This window comes from Amphiura filiformis, chromosome 2, assembly GCF_039555335.1.
Source record: "Amphiura filiformis chromosome 2, Afil_fr2py, whole genome shotgun sequence".
Lineage (NCBI taxonomy): Eukaryota > Metazoa > Echinodermata > Ophiuroidea > Amphilepidida > Amphiuridae > Amphiura > Amphiura filiformis.
Genome location: NC_092629.1, coordinates 54,843,301 through 54,865,101, shown reverse-complemented (window position 1 = coordinate 54,865,101; position 21,801 = coordinate 54,843,301). Strand labels below are relative to the sequence as shown.

Genomic DNA, 21,801 nt, shown 5'->3' with positions numbered 1-21,801 from the left:
ACTACTCTCTGAGATCTTTTGTCATTATCCATGGACTACTAGTGTTTTCATGGTTTTTTATAATATTAAAAATAATATAGCCACAAGTCATCTATGGTCAACCACTATGACTATGACCATATGTCCAGATATGTCAACTGTCACTCTTTCCTTCAGTTTGCACTTTCGGACAACAGCAAGAACACCCTGAAGGCCTGTCACTATATAAAACAGCTAGAGGGGAGGGAGAACGTATCACACCTATTAATCTTCAGCACTTAAAAAGAGATTAGGGCAATTAGCAAAGATAACTAAAAATTATTGGCACACGACAAGTATTATAGTATAACCAGGAAAGTTGATAACTAGCATGATCAGGGACTGAGGCACCTGGCTGGGTATACATGTACCAATGGATAGAATACTAAGAAATTTGGTATGTAAAAAGGCTATTCTATAGGCCTATTTTAAACATAGGTATTTAAGAACTGTGGCTTGGTGATGGAGTGACCAAGGCCATATAAACGAAAAAACGAACGAGATATCATATCACAGACCTCAGGTCCGAAAGGACTTGAGCAAGTCTATATATGACAGGTTAATGATTATAAGTGATCATGAATGATGGACATGTACTCTAACAAGTAAAACATCGTTTTAATGGGTTTAAGGTTAGTGCAACTTTTGAATCTGTAACTTTCTCATTCAAAGCGTAACCAGGCAATAACCCAATAAATTTTTGTCTTGAGCATGTATTTTTCGGGGGGTGAAACCTTTCAAATTTTCAGGGTTGTTAATGAAAAGCAGAATTTGGTTTTAAAACATGGCTATTTTAATGTATAGATTTTGACTTACTATCACGTGATAAACATAGGAGCTGTTACTTGTTGTTACTTGTTGTTATGATAGCCGCACACCCCTGTACACAGTAAAAAATATTTTAAACAACTGTTTAAAATTTTTAAACAACACTGTTTACGCCGGTCACTCTAACAACTTCTGTTCAAAGTTTAAACACCCTTGGGTTGTTTAACTTTAGTTGTTTAAATGTACACAGTTGTTTAAAGTATTCTAAACAACAAATGTTTAAAACAAACAGTTGTTTAAAGCTGTAAATGGCTGTTGTTTAAAACAATTGTTTAAAACATACATAGTTGTTTAAACTTGTTGTTTAAAAGTTTTTAACATTTTTGTCTGTTGAAATCAATTTACTTGGGAGAATGGGCAAGAAGAACTGACTGTAAAACATGCACATCACACATCAGCCCCATGCATCTGTGCATGAGCAGTGTGGATGTGATACATTCAGAGGTAAGTGTTTGGTTTAATGTTTGATGTGGTTAAGCTTACACTCGCACTTGTCACGGCTGCTTACTACTGCACAGATTGCATCATTTAGCATTTACAACACACAACTGAGTGTTCATATAATACTCTATCACATCAAACAATATTTAAACCAAACACTTACCTCCGAATGTATCAATTAGGTCTGGCATTTCCCACTTTTGGAGCAGGTCAATCACATAGTCAACCGCCATGATGATGAATCTGACCCTGATTTCAAGGAAGGAAACCCCTCTTTTGCAAAATTCGATCTTTTTTAAACAACGTTGTTTAAAAGTCCCTTTTTTGGTATTATTCATGAATTAAACACACACTGTTTAAAATTCAAGGACTGTCTTTTAAACAATGTTGTTCAAAGTTTGAACAACATCGTTTTAAACAGCGACATTTTAAACAGTGTTTTTGCTGTGTATAAGACATTAAGCCACCAAAGAAGGTGAAATATGTCAGCTCGTACATGTCGTATATTTTCCACGAACAGTTTATAACTCTTGAAACATGGAAATATGTGACACACTTCACAAAATTACTTACAAACAGAACAATGTCGTATTACATCAATTCGGTTGTAGAGAAAGAGACGGAAGGAAAAATTCTCACTTTATCAAAATTAGTATCAGGTTTGGCCAATTGAACATGTTGAATTAGAGTATGTCCTCAAAAGTAAATAAATGAAAAGGAATGTTATACTCCGCAGTGTGTAATCTAATAAGGATAAAAGAATGTTCATTTAACTCACACTTCGAAGAAACAGACTTTGGCGACATTATTCTTATTTCGGCAATCCACATAATGAGATCGATTTCTTCCCCACTGAGTCAAACAACATTTCTCACAAGTCTGAGAATTGAAGGAGAAATCAGTTTGTTTTCAAGATGTCTGGTAGTCACAGTGGCTCGTTTTTGATGCTTACATCATTTCTGTTCTTATTCGTTGTCGGGATTACAGGTAGGTTTATTCTTTTTGTTGTTGTATATCTGCAAGTAATCTTTAACTATATTCTGTCGAAATATTACCGTGTTTTAAGTTTTTAACTCCCGTTTTAACTGCCGAAAAAGAGGAAAATTTATCCTCGTAATTAACTGTACTTAATTTACGAGGTTTAGTTTTCACTGTATGGAATATTTAAAGCTTATCATTACATAATAAATTCCGCATTAATTTAAAGGTATGTCGTAAAAACTCGATATGTGCTTTAATAGTCTCAAGCGCTTTTAAACAATGCAAACATGAAGTGGTGCATCTACAAAAGTGTAAAGGGCTTTGAGCAACTAATCGACACACATAGGGGACCGTTCACAAACACTTGTTAGGGGGGCGCTGATGGGGTCTGAAAACTTGTGACCCTCCTAAGGAATGACCCTGCAAAAAATGACCACAAATTTGCCTGGGAAAACTTTATATGCTTTTCTATGGGGTTGACCCATAATTTTCATGTAAAAAAAAAACAGGGGGGGGTGGGGGTGGGCTGAATTTTTGAGATCTGTCAAGGGGGGGCGAAAAATTTTCCCGATGAAATATTTTTGCATCAGGCCCCCCTAACAAGTGTTTGTGAACGGTCCCTAGTTATATACGAACAAGTAAACCTGTAAATTTTTGTCTCAAACCCATTAGCTCAGTTGGTAAAGCGCTAGACTTTGGTATAATTTAATGTTTTCAAAAGTGCTCGATAGTAAACATATGCTAACTATCGAGTTATAACAGAAGATCTTTTCAGGGACAATTGTAAATCATACTATTCGGCAGTTAATGTTGTTTGTTACATATTTGATGTAGGCCTATGTGGTTTTAAACATTAATTAAAATTAACCTCGGCGTAATAATTTTGGAACGTTTTTGCTACATATATTTACAATTACTTTCATTAAAAAAGAATGACACGTAAATCATGGTTATAAAATTGTAGGCGCACAAGAGACACCCTTACCATAATAAGTAAAGTGCATATTTCTCCTATTGCCAATGCATTGTATCATGGGAAGGCATAACTAGAGGCACATTGTGTGCCAATCTGTTATCTACGCCATGGTATGTAACTTGGCACAGGTTCATAGTGTTACTGTTTACGACCAATTATGACGGATATCTTTATGCTATATCGAGTAACTTTTCATGCTGTATGATCTGTATGAAATGTATACGCTAAGAGACCTTTTAAACATAAATGTATACACTCTTAGATAGCGCGAACCAAGCAGAGGAAACGTTAGAAAAATACCAGGAGTGTATTAAATAATTGTATATAATCACACGAGGGCGCACTCCACATATACTCACAGTGTTTTAAGAAACGTCCTTGTCGCGTAGAATTGATTCATTTTACTTGCGGGTTAATGCTTTTATAATTATAACCTTGTATTTTCCAACATTTTAGTGACAATTTTGTTATTTAGATAGTTATAATCACGTGATTTTTTCTCGTGTATGAATTAGTTAGTACATGTAACTGCAGGGCTCGTGCATTAGACGCGTCGACATTTCAAAAGGCGTGCATTAAGTTTGTACAATTTCACTCCCAACAAATACTACGCAGTTATTCAATAAATAATTGCACAGACGCGCACTCTGGGTACTACTCAGTGCTTTTGGATGCGTTCGTGTCGCATAGGATTGATTCATTTTCGTGCGATTGATTCATTTATATGTGACGTGTCATGTCAAAAGGAGACACTTTTGGGCAGGATCGTAAATGGAGAAATAGCCAAAAACCTGCCCGGGTGTGAATTTTTCACAATTTGGGTTTGTTGCGAACTTGTGATGTTATTAATGTTTAAAATATTGTCTGATAGTTTCAAACCGGAATATAGCTGGCATCTTGTATTTTTTGAGACGTTTTTCAAGGTAATTCGTACTCTCAACATTGTCAATAATATTTTCAAAGGCCGATATCTCAATTTCCAATTTTATAATACCACAACTTACGAACTCAATATCTTAGCTTAGGAATGTCCGATTTCATTGGGAAAAACGGCGTTGTGGACCAAAATATCTCCATATTTAAGATATGTTAAAACCTCAAAATTGATAACCTGCCCAAAAGTGTCTCCTTTTGACATGACACGTCACATAATTTGCTCGCTTTTCCACCATTTTTAGTGAAAATTTTGATAATATAAATGCATACATCACTGGATTTTTTTTCTCGTGTATGTTTTCTGGGCCCCTGAAAACCCTTGACAGGTTACAAAATACTGCTGGCAAAATATTGGTCTCCCACGCAGATACCCCACTGATGTTCTTCTAAATACCTTGAAGTGGGACAAACTTGATGATCGTCGCAATAACCACCTTAACATCATGGTCTATAAGAGCCTTAGCAACATCCTCCCACTGCCTTTATGTAACATCTTTTCCACAGTCAGTAACAGTCATGGCCACTCCACTAGATCCGCATCCCAAGGCAACTTTGTCCCTTCAACAAACCGTAGTGCCTCTGCCAAAAGGAAATTCGCCTCCAGAGGTGCACTGTCCTTTAACCTGCTTCCTACCAGAGCCAAAAATCCGTTGCCAGCTACAGTCGGTTATTTTAAATATGCTTGCAAGTAAATTTCACCTTATGATGTCCCATAGTGCAATATCACTGTTTTTATATATCATTGTTGTTTGTATGTAAATTATATGCCTAGCTGGTCTAGTTTTTATTGTATTCCTAATTTTGTTAAATTGTGCAATCTGATATACATTGTATACTTAATGTAATGTACTTTGATATGTATTGGTTATTTTTTGATGTTTTAAGTTTGACCCCTGGGCCAAACTGAAAAACAGTGTTTACACTGAGTTTTGTTACCCAGGCAAAAGAAGTTTAAATAAATAAATAAAGGTTTATAATAAAATCATATTACTTGTTGCTCGTGAAATTTAAAACAAAATGCACTTGAATACATGAATACAAAACCCACCCAAGTCCATGCGAAGTGATTTTGAGAAGAAAAAAACCCCGTGCATCATTTCTGTTCCTTCAGTTAGATTTACCTGGTCAATATGGTAAGTTTTACGTGCAAATGAGTTGGTCAAACTGTATTAGGCATGACGATTAGCATTTCAGGGACTTCGTGGGGGTCATTTTAAATGCTGGACTTGGGTGGTTTTTTGAAACATATACAAAGACAACAGTGTTGGAATGAGATTACCACTAGTAAGATAATACAAAATAAAGCACACAGGTATGTATAATGTTAATAAGCATACTGCTACATGTATGTAATATAAACCACACACTCTCCTTGATTAAACCCATTTTATTTTTCAAAGGTCACTCTCCAGCAATGAATGTGTTACAAGTGGAATCTTATACATACTGGATTTCAATCAATGTGTTACAAGACTCATATCCTGGATTTGGGTGTTTATTTCATACATACTATTTTCACATGCTCAATAGACACAGAGGATGGATTTGGGTTGTTCTTTCATACATATGACAGGCCCATGCTTAACTCAAGTTGGCCAAAGTATGGACTTGGGTGGGTTTTGTATTCATATATTCACTTGTACTGAGATGTTGATTCGTTGTAAAGATGTAAAGATTAATAGGACCTCGACTATCAGTAAACGGCAGCAATGCCTTATGCTTCGTTTGCGGTCTTGTGATGAGAGCCAGCCCGATATCACATAAATCACAATGAAATTATGTTATCATCGTCAAATTTGAACATAAAGTTACCAACTAAATTTGTGAATCTTGATCAATAATAAATTGCTTCTACATTACAGTATACAATACATGAAAAAAATGTTCTTAAATTTTGTCGCAGAGTACTGTTTGTAAGTTTATAGCACTAACTTTTTTGCGATATTATCAATTTCTACCAAATGTAGCTCAATCATAATCATTCATTTAGTCCTAACTGGAGATAAAAGAATTTTCGGCATGTTTTCTGACAATCGAGTCACATAAATCAAAGATTTGGAACAAGTCTAAACATTCATAATCTTGAGTAAATGCCGAAATGTTTTTTTGTGTGTTACTTTGATTAAATGATTGCTTGTAAGAAAGAAACATGCCTTTTCCATGTCTTGATTGTCACATTATTTATAAACTGTTTATTACAGGACATAATGAATCCGACATCAATACCCTAAATGAACTCAAAGATTCTTCAGAGCTTGCGTTCTTCAAGTATTTCTTCCAAGGTCCACCAGGAAAAGATGGACGTGATGGTCGAGACGGAAGGGATGGACATGGTAAGCAAGATCAAGCTAATGACAAAAATATATGCCAAATGTTTTTTATCGTCTTTGAAGCATTGAGGTTTAATTTGCAAACAGACAAAAACAAGCAGATTCAACAAAATTAGAATTTCTACTTGAACCAAAATAAAGGCAAATGTCAATTCTCGCCGGCAACGGTTGCTCTTGCTAGTACAATGTTTGACCTCCAGCGTCGACATCGCCTTGCTAGCCACCGTTGGCTTTTTACGCGAGTCTGATAATAATGCTGAAAACAGCTCCACTAAGGATTCCGTGTGCTCAATAGATCGAAAATGGATCTATATAATATATACAATTATTGTAAACTGCTGTTTAGTGTGTATTCGCGTGTAACATAATTATGGTGACATTTTTTAATGTTCCTGTGTTACGGCTTACGGATTTGTGACAACAGAATGAGGAAATTACGTGCGAAAATTTGCAGGCGTAAATTTAATTAATTTGGGCATAAGTGCAGTCCACCATTCAATGTGGAATAGGCTTTATCGATTGATTTTGTTGGAGTAATTTCCTGTTAACCAGGTTTAAATACTGTTGACGAGTTTGTTGACGAATGTTTATAATATTCTGAAATTCTGACGTATGGCCCTCTAGAATACAAGAATGACAACTAGGCATAATGCGAACCCTAGGCCTTCAGATCGTGGCAGGTCAATATCTTATCAATACTTAATTGCATTGATTTGACAACCAACATTGAACTCTGTTTGTAATTTTCAGATGGCGCACCAGCACCAGCATATTCATCAGTAGATTCAAGAGGTATTCAAGGCCCACAAGGGGAGCCTGGCAGAGGTAAGCTTACTATCAAATGCTCATCAGTAGATTCAAGAAGAACAAATGACCCACATGGGTGTTTGGCAGAGGCATATTTATTAACCCCTAATCCTACGTACAAAGCAGAAACGCTATTGCAAGTTGGCCTGCAGAAACCGTGTTACTATAAACAACACTCTGGAACTGAAATAGCAATTCATTATATCCTTCATTAATAGATTCTTGTTCATTGTTCAGCGTGTCACATGATCAAAAATATACACACTATTCTGTGAGGAAGTGGAAAAAAGTACGTAAATAGTACGGACGTAAATAGTACTGGCTTCTGGATATTTACTATTTACGGATTGCAGCATACCCAAGTCGCAGTCCATAAAGCATAAAAATAACATTGAACGTCGACATTGAATATGAGAATATTTTGTCACTGCCGAGAAACGACAACACAGACATGGCTGGCGAAATAAAATCAAGCCTGGAGTGGGCTGCTCAGTACTGCTGAAGACGATTCACGATTTCAGCTGTTTAATTTGAATTTGTTACCATTTCTAGCACAGGAATATGTTTTCAGATCAACACAGTCAGATTCAGAGTGATATTGACATGGTAAGCTTAAAACAAACACTGACAGTGCGAGACCGCCGGCCGCCTGACATGCCTAAGCCTAGCCTTTTTGCCGTGCGTACGGAGGCCTATCCCGATGCATGATGGCCTTCGTATTTACATGTAAATATTTTTACATGTACATCTTTTCACTAACATTTGTACAAATAATCTATGAATTAAGGCAAAATGGAATGAAGATACAACTTGAACAAATATACAATGAGTAAGCTTAAAAACCCACTAACACATGAACATGACAGTGCGAGTCATTGGACCGCCAAACCGGCCTACCGCGCATATGTCCTACCTAGGCCTATCTCGCAGCATGGTGGAGTTGTCATCATTTAACCAATCAACGAACAAAAAATCTATGAATAAAGGATATAAAACAAATATATACTGCCTTCATTCGAGGTTCTGGTTAAAAATATGGTCCCTCGTTGAGATCAATAATACTAGGAAAATAGTACTGTCACAAATTGCTCATTCACAAGTTACAGTCTTTTGGGTTCCATTCACATCTTCTTAGTTGGTTTCAAGCATACTTGACTGATAGGGAGCAAAGAGTAGTCATTGATAGTTCCAACTCAGACTGGCTCCCAGTCTTATCCGGTGTCCCTCAAGGGTCCATCTTGGGACCCATGCTTTTTTTGTGTTACATCAATGACATGCCTAACTGTACCCGAAACAGCACAACTGCATTATTTGCTGATGATTCCAAATGCTTTAGATCAATCCATAGTACACATGACTGCTTGCTCCTTCAGGATGACATCAATTCTCTTTATAAATGGGGCAAAACATGGGACATGCATTACCATCCATCCAAATGCCAAATAATTTCAGTCACCAGAAAAAGAAATATGGTGAAATTTGACTATCGTATGAATAACAATATTTTATCCAGAACTGATTCTATCAAGGATCTGGGTATTGATATTTCATCTAGTCTTGTATGGAATGACCATGTAAGACGTGTTGTCAACAAATGCAATAAACAGTTGGGTATGATAAAACGTGCAGTAGGATTTAACGCTCCCGAAAGGGTAACAAGGACACTTTTTACAGCACTGGTCAGGAGTGATGTGGAGTATGCCAGCTCTCTCTGGAGTGGCACATCAAAACGTAATATTCGATTAATTGAAGGCATCCAGAGGAGAGCAACAAACTATACTCTACATTACCCTGATTTAGACTATCGTGAGAGGTTAACTAAATTAAACCTCCTTCCTTTGTCTTTTAGACGTGAAATCCTTGATCTCACATTCTTTTTTAGATGTAAAATGGAACTTTATGACCTTAATCTTAACCATTTTGTTGTTTTTAACTCCACCCTCAAGGACCGTCCCACCACCAGATCATCTGCTGACCCCCTATTGTTGATTCCCAAACGATGCAAAACCGAATCTCACAGGGCATCGTTTTTCAACCGTATTGTTCCCCTGTGGAATCAACTTCCTCTCACAATTAGATCCACTGTCATCATGTCATCTTTTAAGAGCCAGCTCTCTGAGTGGTACAAGAACAAACTAGAGGAGAGTTTTGATCCTTACAACATATGCTCTTGGGTTACATGTTGCCAGTGTTCTGGTTGTAGGCTTGTGTAGGTTTTTTTGTTTTTGTTTTGTTTTTTTGTTTTGTTTGTTTTATTTGTTTGTTTGTTTTGGTGGGAGGGGGGAGGGGGTGTCCTCATTGTTTTGATCTTTGGTGGGACTGTCCTAGAGGTGCTTTGCACCTGTTAGTCCTTGCCTTTCACTCACGGCTGTTTGATGTATATAGAATTGGCTTCATTATTAACTAAATGCAAACTATAGATGGCGCTGTTTATCCTAAATCATATTTCTTTATTTGCAAGGGTTAGGTGATTAATACTGCCATTAAAACAGCTTGAATAGGTGAAACAAGCAACAAGGAAATTTTATAAACACAATTTATCAAACAATAAAAGGAATTATTTGGTGCAACATTTTATCTATACTTCCTTTTTTTTCTATGTACTTTTGAATATTCATGTGCAATATATTTTGATGTTATATTATAATTATTGTATACCAGTGATAAAGTGTAATAAATAAATAAATAAAATAAATACTATTGATCTCACCTCGGGCACATAGTTTTAATCAGAACCTCTCATGGCAGTATATATTTGTATACTAGCCCAGCAAACACACTTTTTAAACATTATAAAAGTGTTTGAAACACGTTTTGGGTTTATTCAAAACGTTTTTATAACATTTAAATGTCGGGTTATATAAAAGTAATTAAAATGTCTTTAAAACGTTCTTAACCATTTCATATAGAAGCGTTTTGTTCATACTTATGCTAAGGCGCATATATAAATTCCGTTTATTGTTTACTGTATGAAGAAAATGACAACAACATTTTAAAAATATTATTGTAAGAAGTTTTTAGAACATTTTTGCAAAATATTTTGTCAACTCTTAAAAATATCACTATGTAAGACTGTTGTCCATCAAGTTTCCAATTTTTTGTGGAAAGTTATTAAAACGTTTTTTACTCTTTGTATAACTCGACAGTAAAACGTTTTAACATTTTGTGTTTGCCATGTTTGCTGAGAGGATACAAATATCCGGATGGGTTGAACAATCCGTGATAACAGGTCAATTTTTTTCTCGTAAAATGTATCCCAGTGCGTGTCTGTAAATAAATTAAATATTATTATAACATGATCTTACTGGATTGTTATGTTTAAATCATGTTTCATATTGAAATTTGAACCCACAATTTGGACAATGGTTCCCCTTGATAAATATACGATGCATAACTTGAAGCTGCCCATAATATTATGCAGCCGTAAACATATTTTAAGTGTGATCAATACTAATATTACAACAATGATTCTAATGATTTATTGACAGATGGACTCATGGGCGCTGTTGGGCCCCAAGGAACGCCCGGAAAGGTGGGACCAAAGGGCTTGAGAGGCTTACATGGCCCTCAAGGGTCACCGGGGTCACAGGGACCCCCTGGGGCTGACACTACCAATCCCATTGTCGCTGGTGCTGTCTATATTCGATGGGGTCGATCGACATGTCCCTCTACTGCTGATTTGGTGTATGATGGTAAGCGCAAACATTACTCTGACATAATGCTTACATCAACGTCAAGGGCATAGTCTTAGCTCTCAAATGCCGTTTAGTCTGTTCAATTTGCTTCTTTTAATCTTGAGATATGCTTACTTAACAACGAAAGGGTAAAATCACAATTGTGCCACTTTTACTAGGGAAGAGGGCTGTACATGTAAATCAATGATAGCATCAAGTTTATCAAGAGTTCCTTCGTGAAATCAAAAGAATGCATCAATTACACAACAATACATAATTGTTTTTAATGTTTTTTCATGATATAGGTATAATGGTTCTCTTTTTCCACTTACGACAAATTAAACGATAAATAAATATTTCACATTCTGCTGTAAAATTAAATACATCTGCATGTCAATGATTTTACCATGGTATACTGTTCTCATTTGTCATTCAAGACATGTTAAAAGACAAACAAATATTGCACACTTATAGGTTAATGAACTTTGACAAGTTCATGAAATTAGACAAATTAATGAAATTAGACAAAATAATGCACGCGCGCTGGTGTTGATGCGTCTAATGCGAAGGGGGAGTGCATTAGGCGCATCAACATCAGCTATCATTGATTTACATGTACCAGCCCTATTCCTAGTAAAAGTGGCACAATTGTGATTTTACCCTTTCGTTGTTAACTAAACATATCTCGATATTAAAAAGAGCAAATTGAACAGAACAAACGGTATTTGAGAGCTAAGACTGTGCCCTTGACGTTGATGTAAGCATTATGTCACAACAGTATTTTCTAATTGCCAAAGAGGGCGCTTTTCACTTGCACAATTTGTTTTGAGACACGCTGTATTTATATTGATAACTCTTTCAAAAGTGATGAGAATTGGACTAAACGATGAGAATTGTTCTCATTCTATGAATATTTTTTTTTTTCTAATTTAAACAATGTAACATGTCCGATCAGTATTTAAATCATTTCTCATTGTCATAATGAGAAAATTTCCAATCTAACCGTTTTGTTCTATTCTCATATTTAAAAAAAAAATTATTCTCATTTTGCGATCTAGTTGCACCATATCGTATCTTACACATGTTGGGTTACGCCCACCACACTTGTACGTAATAGCAATTGAAATGTCATGACTTAATATACAGATTGGACAGATCCATTTTGTTTTGAAAAAAAAAGAAAATAGATTGAAAAACCATTTCAGACATATAATTTATCTGCGAAGAAAATAGATTATATACAGTGGAGAGAAAACAAACTACCCAGCAAACACAAAAACGTTTAAAAAAACGTTTTAAATAAGTTATATCTTTGGCTTTTGGTTTAGGTAAAAACGTTTTAATAACATTGAAATGTCGGGTTATATAAAGGTCATGATAACGTTTTAAAACGTTTTGTATGAAAACACACTACAGCAATATTTTGAAATGTTTTCAAAAAATGTTATTGTAAACTATTTTTGCAAACATTTTTGCCAAATATTGTGTCAATACTTAAATAACATTATGTTGAAATATTTGAACCCAGCAAACACAGACATGTTCTTAAAATGTTTTTTTTTTTCAAAACCTTTTAATAATATTTAAATGTCGGGTTATATAAAGGTCATGAAAACGTTTTTAAAACGTTACTGAAAATATTTTGGGCAAACATTTTTCGCATAATATTTTTTCAACCCCAAAATAACAGTCTGTTTAGAAAGTTTTGTATCAAGTTTTCAAGAATGTTTTTGGAATGTTATTAAAACGTTTTTATACCATTTATATAACCCGACATTTAAACGTTTTCTGTAAAACATTTTTGTTTGCTGAGCAGTAGATTATCAAAAAATGTTTTTCAAGGTTATGAAAACGTTTTATACTCGTAATATATCCTTTATATAACCCGACATTTAAACATTTTCTGACAACCTTTTATAACCTTTTGCGAATGATGTCGAAAACGTTTTGTGTTTGCTGGGTAGCTCACATATAAGGTTAAATACCACTAATTATGTATTACACGGGTTTCAATGGGAAAATGGCTAATGTCGGGTGGAATTTTCTCATATTCAGAACTCTCACAGTTCAATGCCACTAATATCAGGTGAAACTATATGATTTAGATGCCAAATGATCAAAAACTCAACATAGGTTGACCCGAGACTTTTCTTGTTTTAACGCACTGAACCGTAAACACCTTAAAATGGCAGTGCGCCCTCGAAGCTGAAAGTTACAATATGGCAGGGCGCATATTTTCTAAAAACCGAAGCCGTGCCTATGAATTTTGGTACCATTACAACAACAATGTTTGAGAGAAAATATACCATTTTGAAGCATCAAACCCTAAAAAGTGGCTATATAACTTGATCAATTTCAGCGATTTCAGATTTCAGATCAATTTTAGTCTTTTTAGATGCCATGCAAACAAATAGTTACTCGTCGTATTTCCATGTATCGCCCAGGCCTATTAGTGGTAACCATAAACAGCAAAGAAAACAACAATAACTAATGGTATACTAGCAATTTGTAAGCAATTAGCATGTACTGGTGCCCGCATATAAGTAATGCAATTTTTTTCTTCTGAAAAGAAATGCAGCAACTTGCTTTCTCAAATTAAAGCAATAGCGATCTCACAAAACGTCAGAAAAGATAAGACGTCAGTCTGAATAGCTTAACAATTGCATATGATTAAATTAATGTTTATTAAAATGTTACTATAATTTTCAAACAGGACTAGCTGGTGGTGAATACTACACACATCAAGGAGGCGGCTCCAACTATCTTTGTCTTCCGTCAACACCAGAATATGACGAACATCAATCAGGCGATGAAGGGGGTAGAGCTTACGTATACAGTGCCGAATATCAGACGAGCACCTTCTCTCCGTTTGCATCGAAACACGATCACGAGGTTCCCTGTGTCGCCTGTCACGCAACTAATCGAGGGAGCATACTAATGATCCCAGCAATGAAGACGTGTCCCACTGGATGGACGGAAGAGTATCATGGTTACCTAATGACGGATCATCACGGGCACCGCAGACGCGACTTTGTTTGCATGGATCGTTCTCCAGAAAGTTTGTCAGGTGGTAGTAGCGGTGATCAGAATGGGGCTCTGTTTTATCCAGTTGAGGGACGATGTAGCCCTAGTAATTTACCTTGTCCACCTTATTCGAGTGGTCGAGAACTATCATGTGTCGTTTGTACGAAATAAGATGTGTCTTCTACTCTATTACAATGTGTCGCGAATTGAAGAACAACCCTGATTTTGTTTTGTATTATTAACAGGAGCATATCAGCAGCAGGGTCCCACTGGGTAGAAATCGACAAGAATTGCCTTGTGAATCTTCTTTGTAGCCCGGTCCGTAAACACCTAAAATATTGTATTAGCCCGGTAAAAACACACATGTTTATAGCAGCATGGATACTGATATTGGACTCTATCCTTCTTGACATTTGCTTAAAAGTTACCCTTTTCAGAGTCTTGGTTAGCAGCGACGTAGCTTGCGACACTATCACGGCGTCTTCATTCAGCGTAAGATTGTGAACACTAACGCTGAATGAAGACGCCGTGATGGTGTCGCAAGCTACGTCGCTGCTAACCAAGACTCTGAAAACTTTTTAAGCAAACATTTGTTTATAATTTGTACCCCACTGACAACTGATACCTTATGATACTTGTGTTTTGCCTGTAGGCCTACATTCGATCCATCGAAAATATTTGCTTTAAATGAATCATGTATGACTATATATAGCTATAAACAAGGAAATAAGGTTGAAAATGACACCACGTTTGTTTTGGTTCACTGAAAACAACGTCGGAGGGAATAGTTTTTTTTTATTATTAATAAGTAATACACCGCATCAGAAAGCAAAAATAATAATAATAATAATAATAATAATAAAATAAAGTAAAAAATAAAAAATACGAAAATGGACCAGTTTTATTGGTTAACTTTTTCACGCCTTTATCTTAAAGGCGACCTATTGCGGTTTGCTGGGAACGGGCCACAAACTGAATTTGTGGTAAATGTGTATGCCAAGTTAACTTGAAGTAACACATCACTAAAAGAAAATCTTCACTCCAATAACGTGTCTTAAATCTATAAATCTAAACCTGGTCATGCTATGGCAATATTATTGTGATTGATAAACTTGTCAACTCCAATTCATACCAGATTTACAACCAGAAGCTCAAAACTGACAACAAATACCAATAAATAAAGTTTGGTGCCTTGTCAAAAGTTGCAAATTAACAGGATTACGCAAAGATAATTTGCAGAGCGTGGCCATATCATGGCCCGAAACGATCGCTAGGTAATGTCGATCGCATCTGCTTCCAACAACTGTTCACGGTGTTTGATGTGATCATTTATTAGTTTTGTAAACAAAACATCATGTATAACCCATGTAATATGCTAATGTATACAGATGCTTTTGAGTCATTTTCAACTTTAATTTCACCTCTTTTACAAAATTATTCACGTTTACAGCATTTTTTAAAGCTTTTTCGGATATAAAATGTATCTATTTAAGACAAAATTGGTGGCGCTATTTAGTTACTGGAAATTACTCTTTCAAGCTTTTAATATAAATAATTCCATTTATTTTTTGATAAAATATGTTTATAAAATTTCTTTGTTGCTTATTTCACACGTTCTATCTATTTAAATGACAGTAATGATCACCTACCCCTTGCAAATTAAGAAATATGATTTAGGAAAAATAGCGCCACCTATAGTTTGTATTTACTTAATAATGAAGGCAATTCTATATACATCAAACAACCGTGTGTTGGATTTAACACGCGTCTCAAATGAACAATTGAACAAGCCGCGCTCTGTACGGGCACTTGTGGAATCGACAGGGCTCATAACGGAGATGAAAGCTTTCCACGCCTAGCAATTTTGCGCCATCGTTTTGATTTGCAATTTTTGAAAACGCACCAAATTTCAAATACTGGTATTAATATGTGTCAATTTAAAACGTTTGGTATCAAATGGGGTGTCAACTTGGATCTAATATGATTCTGCATACAACCGTATAATCAAATTGTCATTAACTGATCACTGGTCTAGATTAATGACGGATCATTGAAGTGAGGACTTTCTTTCTGTGTTGCGTTTATTACACTGTTTAAGTTCTGGAATGGTTTTTATTACGTTTATGATATTTACATAATAATAAAATATTATATTATACAACTTTGTATTTTTGGGGCTCATTAATTGCGTTTCCCGTACTAGTTGTTTATTAATGGAAATCTAAACCAGGGTCAAACGAGTCATTAATTTCGAATTTACTTTTTTTTCTTTATTGGAGCAGGTGACGTCATTACGCATTTCACTAAACACAACTTAAGAGGAACTATCTGTTATTTTTGAGAATAAAGTTGCCACGGTCAAAAAATAGATTTTCTTTATACTTTCATATTTGATGGACCTTGGCCTCAAACTAACACACATGGGATAAATTTCGGAAAAATGTCCCCGTTGCCATGGTAACAGGCAAATTTCAATTTTAGGCCTATTTTCCCATTTTTTACATTTTTCAGCAGTCAAATTGTCAAGTTTTGAAGCCAGTGTTACTAGTATACACAATATATATATAATTTTTTCTTTATAAGGTATGAATAGGTCAAACCTTAGATGCCGCAATGAAAGTATAAAATAATCACCAGAAGTCAGGGTGGGTTATACCATTTATTTGAAATAGGGTGTTTTTCAATTTTTTCAAAGTATGAAAATACACCAACTTTGTATAGCTCATAAACCATATGGTAGTGTTCCGATTTCAACATCGACCACAGCATGTTGAGATGATACATTGGTCTTATGAAAAAGTTACATTTGAGCTGTATATACAGTGTTGCCAGACATTTTCCTATTTTTCGAAATTCAACACAAATCTCACCTTAAGTTAAATGTTGTGAAAATGAAACATCATCCTTTCAAGGAACATTTATTAGAAAGAGAGTTTTTATTCATATCAAATTTGATCAGTTATAATGGTCAGTGTTGTTCTAAACCACATGGGTGTTGCCATAATTGGGGTTTAATTGTGATTTGTGGATATTTTCAACTTTTTACAAGTCATAAAAATACCAAAATGCATTTCTATAATAAAGAAAGAAACATCGACCTCGTCATGTTGAGATGATATATTGGCCTTATGAAAAAGTAATTTTGATCTGGGGGGGGGGGGCGGGGTAAGACATCAGTTTATACAGTGTTGCCAGATAAACCACATGGGTGTTGCCATAATTGGGGTTTAATTGTGAGGTGTGAATATTTTCAACTTTTTACAAGTCATAAAAATACCAAAATGCATTTCTATAATAAAGAAAGAAACATCGACCTCGTCATGTTGAGATGATATATTGGCCTTATGAAAAAGTTATTTTGATCTGGGGGCGGGGTAAGACATCAGTTTATACAGTGTTGCTAGATAAACCACATGGGTGTTGCCATAATTGGGGTTTAATTGTGAGGTGTGAATATTTTCAACTTTTTACAAGTCATAAAAATACCAAAATGCATTTCTATAATAAAGAAAGAAACATCGACCTCGTCATGTTGAGATGATACATTGGCCTTATGAAAAAGTTATTTTGATCTGGGGGGTAAAACATCAGTTTATACAGTGTTGCCAGATATTTTCCTATTTTTTCAAAATTCAACACAAGTCTCGCCCTAAGTTAAAAGATATGAAAATGAAACTTCACCTTCATACGGAACATATCTTTTTAGAAAGAAAGTTAATTTCATATTCAATTTGATCATCTGGGATGGTCAGTGTTATTCTAAGCCATATAGGTGTTGCCATAGCTGGCATTTAATATGACAATTTAGATATTTCCCGCTTTTTACAAGTCTTAAAAATAGTACACATCCTTAAAATTATTGTGGAATGAACGCAATATTAAGGTTAAAAATTACCCTAAGAACACTTAGGAAAATATTTCCTTCTATACAGTATTGCCAGTTATTATCACATATATTCAAAATTCAACGTATGTCTCACTGTAGGATTTATATTGTTTAAATCGCTGCAATAAATAAACCACATGGATGATGCCACTATAAATGGAGTTAATAGTGAAATTTGGATACATTTTCAATTTAAAAATGACACCTTATTAAAGTTATAGCTATAGTATTCCAATTTTTCACAAAAAACATCCAAAAAGCACACAAATTTGTCCTAATTTGGCGCTTTTATGGGCACTTTTGCCTTAATGCACCCAATTTGGCGTATTGTCTCCACTGCAAACCCACCAATCGACATACCTAAAGGTACCCCCAAAACCGTGGCACATCCCGTATACCTTTAACCAGGGAGAACCCCCTCCGGGGTCATGTCATAGGTATACTGTGCCCAGTAGTCCTCTTTTTCTACTTGAAACGGATATTTCCTCAGACAACTTTTATCAACATTTGGTGATTTTTTATTTTGCTTTAACCCTGCAAGTATCTGCAAAAGTGTTCATATAAATCTCCTTCAGTATTGAAAGCTTGATTTTAGTTTGCTGCTTCCGTTTTACAAGCTCATACAAATTCATGTCATCAATGAGCAGGGGATGCTTGAATGACAGAGAATTAGCAACAATATCATGCAACATTTCAATGGTCATTTCTTCTTCAGCATGACTTTAAATGTCATACTTTCGACTCTCCTGCGAGCTCCTCTCAGGAAAAGTAACTGGACATTTGTCTGGCTGTGAAAAGGTTCTATGCATTATTGTCTTTGACTATTCTCATATCTTTCGAGACATTTGCTGGATCTATATAGTTTTTTGCCCATTTCTTCCTCATATCTTTTTTGCAAGTATAGTTGGGATGTGTGCTTTAATAATATGGGGTAGGCGTAATTTAAACATTATCTTACTCTTATATGCATCGAAATAACATAAGATTGTTACATTATGTAACAATCTTATGTTATTTTAATTTATTTTAGCCTAGCTAGTATGTGTATATTGGTAAAAAAAATTATGGCTTTTATGTATATTTTAAAGTATACATGTTTGATGTTTTCTGTGTTGTATTTTAAGGGGTTGGTCACCCACCTTTGCACAGTATTTTTGTCGGACCTGAGAGCACATCAGACATACCAAATTGCATTTTGAATACGAGGAATGTCCTTCTGATATAAAATAATTTTGATTTTTTTTTTAATTCGCGATACAATAAAATTTTAGGGTAAATTATTTATATTGATTTTTTTTTTATTTTTTGACATATTACAGTCCTCAAAGTTAACTTAATAAATCTAATGATGTGTACTTAAAGTGTATGTAGCTGGGACCACTAATCAATTAACTAATGTTAATTGAAAACTTTGACCTTTCATAGTGAAGATATAGATTTTGTCCCAAAAGACCTACATGTTTAGGTGTTTTGGTGAAAAAATCTATATCTTCAATACGAAAGGTCAAATTTTCATATGAACGGCTTTTCATTTCAGCTACATATACTTTAAATACATATCACTAGATTTATACAATTTACTCTTGAGATCTGTTAAATTTCAAAAATATCAATTTTTAATCATTTGCCATAAAATTTGGATTATATCGCAAATTTCAATATATGTCTGATGTGCTCTTAGGTCCACAAAAAATATGTGAAAACGTCGCTATTTGAACCCTTATGACTTATAAAAATATGCACATCTCACTATTAAACCCTATAATTATAGCAACACCCATGTGGTTTGGAACAACATTGACCATTTATACAACTGATCAAATTTAATATTACAAAGTAAATTTCATTTTTAACTTTCCTTGTGAAGGTGAAGTTTCATTGTCGCATCATTTAACTTAAGGTGAGACTTGTGTTAAATTTCGAAAAAAAATAGGAAAATATCTGGCAACGCTGTATAAACATATGTTTTCCCCAAGCTTAAGTGTAAATTTTTCATAAGACCAAATATGTATCATTTCAACATGGTGAAGTTGATGTTTCACTTTCACATATTTTTTAAGGAATGCATACCATGGTATTTTGGTATTTTTAAAACTTTAAAGTTCAAAATAACCACATCTCGAGCTATTTAACCATGTGGTTTGGAACAACACTGACCATTTATACAACTGATCAAATTTAATATGAAAGTAAATTTCTTTCTAATAAACTTTCATTTTCAACCTAAGGTGAAACTAGTGCTGAATTTCGAAAAAATAGGAAAATATCTGGCAACACTGTATAAACAGATGTTTTTCCCCAAGCTCAAATGTAAATTTTTCATAAGACCGATGTATCATCTCAACATGATGAGGTCGATGTTTCATTTTCACATCTTTATTTTAGGAATGCATGCCATTGTATTTTGGCATTTTTAAGACTGAAAAATAGCTGAAAAAGCTGAAAAAAGCTCAACTTACGTTGAATTTTGAATATATGTGATAATATCTGGCAATACTGTATAGAAGGAAATATTTTCCGAACTCAAATTTTAAAATTTAAATTCACATACTAAGTGTTCTTAGGTTAATTTTTAACCTTAATATTGCGTTCATTCCACAATAATTTCCAGGATGTGTACTATTTTTAAGACTTGTAAAAAGCTGGAAATATCTAAATTGTCATATTAAACGCCAGCTATGGCAACACCCATATGGCTTAGAATAACACTGACCATCCCAGATGATCAAATTGAATATGAAATTAACTTTCTTTCTAAAAAGATATGTTCCGTATGAAGGTGAAGTTTCATTTTCATATCTTTTAACTTAGGGCGAGACTTGTGTTGAATTTTGAAAAAATAGGAAAATATCTGGCAACACTGTATAAACTGATGTTTTACCCCCCCCCCCCCCGATCAAAATAACTTTTTCATAAGGCAAATGTATCATCTCAATATGACGAGGTCGATGTTTCTTTCTTTATTATAGAAATGCATTTTGGTATTTTTATGACTTGTAAAAAGTTGAAAATATCCACAAATCACAATTAAACCCCAATTATGGCAACACCCATGTGGTTTAGAACAACACTGACCATTATAACTGATCAAATTTGAACTCTCTTTCTAATAAATGTTCTTTGAAAGGATGATGTTTCATTTTCACATCATTTAACTTAAGGTGAGATTTGTGTTGAATTTCGAAAAATAGGAAAATGTCTGGCAACACTGTATATACAGATGTGTTTTCCCCAAGCTCAAATGTAACTATTTCATAAGACCAATGTATCATCTCAACATGCTGTGGTCGATGTTGAAATCGGAGCACTACCATATGGTTTATGAGCTTTACAAAGTTGGTATATTTTCATACTTTGAAAAAATTGAAAAACACCCCTATTTCAAATAAATGGTATAACCCACCCTGACATCTGGTGATTATTTTTATACTTTCAATGCGGCATCTAAGGTTTGACCTATTCATACCTTATAAAGAAAACAGTATATATATATATTGTGTATATTAGTAACACTGGCTTCAAAACTTGGCAAATTGACTGCTGAAAAATGCAAAAATTGTGAAAATAGGCCTAAAATGAAAATTTGGCTGTTACCATGGCAACAGGGATATTTTTCCCAAATTTATTTCATGTGTGTTTGTTTCAGGTCAAGGTGCATCAAATATGAAAGTTTAAAGGAAATCCATTTTTTGACCGTGGCAAACATTTAAAAAAAATTCTCCAAAATAACAGATAATGCCTCTTAAAAACTCAAATGAACGCTAAAATGTGCTGTCGTAAACACACGTGTTTAAGACATCGATTAGGTACGTGTTTGACGCCATTTATTTCAATAGAGAAAAAAGCAGTATAGTCTATTAACAGACATTTTTAGTGATGTTACAAACTGAAACATGCTAG

The 21,801-nt window shown here is 34.6% G+C and overlaps 1 protein-coding gene across 1 annotated transcript; it reads left to right on the top strand.

Annotated features, from left to right (window-relative positions):
* The first annotated feature begins 2,146 nt into the window (after nt 1-2,146).
* Nucleotides 2,147-16,119, top strand: LOC140146399 (uncharacterized). Its single transcript, XM_072168233.1, has 5 exons — nt 2,147-2,274; nt 6,382-6,513; nt 7,261-7,335; nt 10,806-11,009; nt 13,705-16,119. The coding sequence occupies exons 1-5, from the start codon at nt 2,202-2,204 to the stop codon at nt 14,184-14,186; spliced, it is 966 nt and encodes a 321-aa protein (XP_072024334.1). The 5' UTR covers nt 2,147-2,201; the 3' UTR covers nt 14,187-16,119.
* Nucleotides 16,120-21,801: the final 5,682 nt, after the last annotated feature.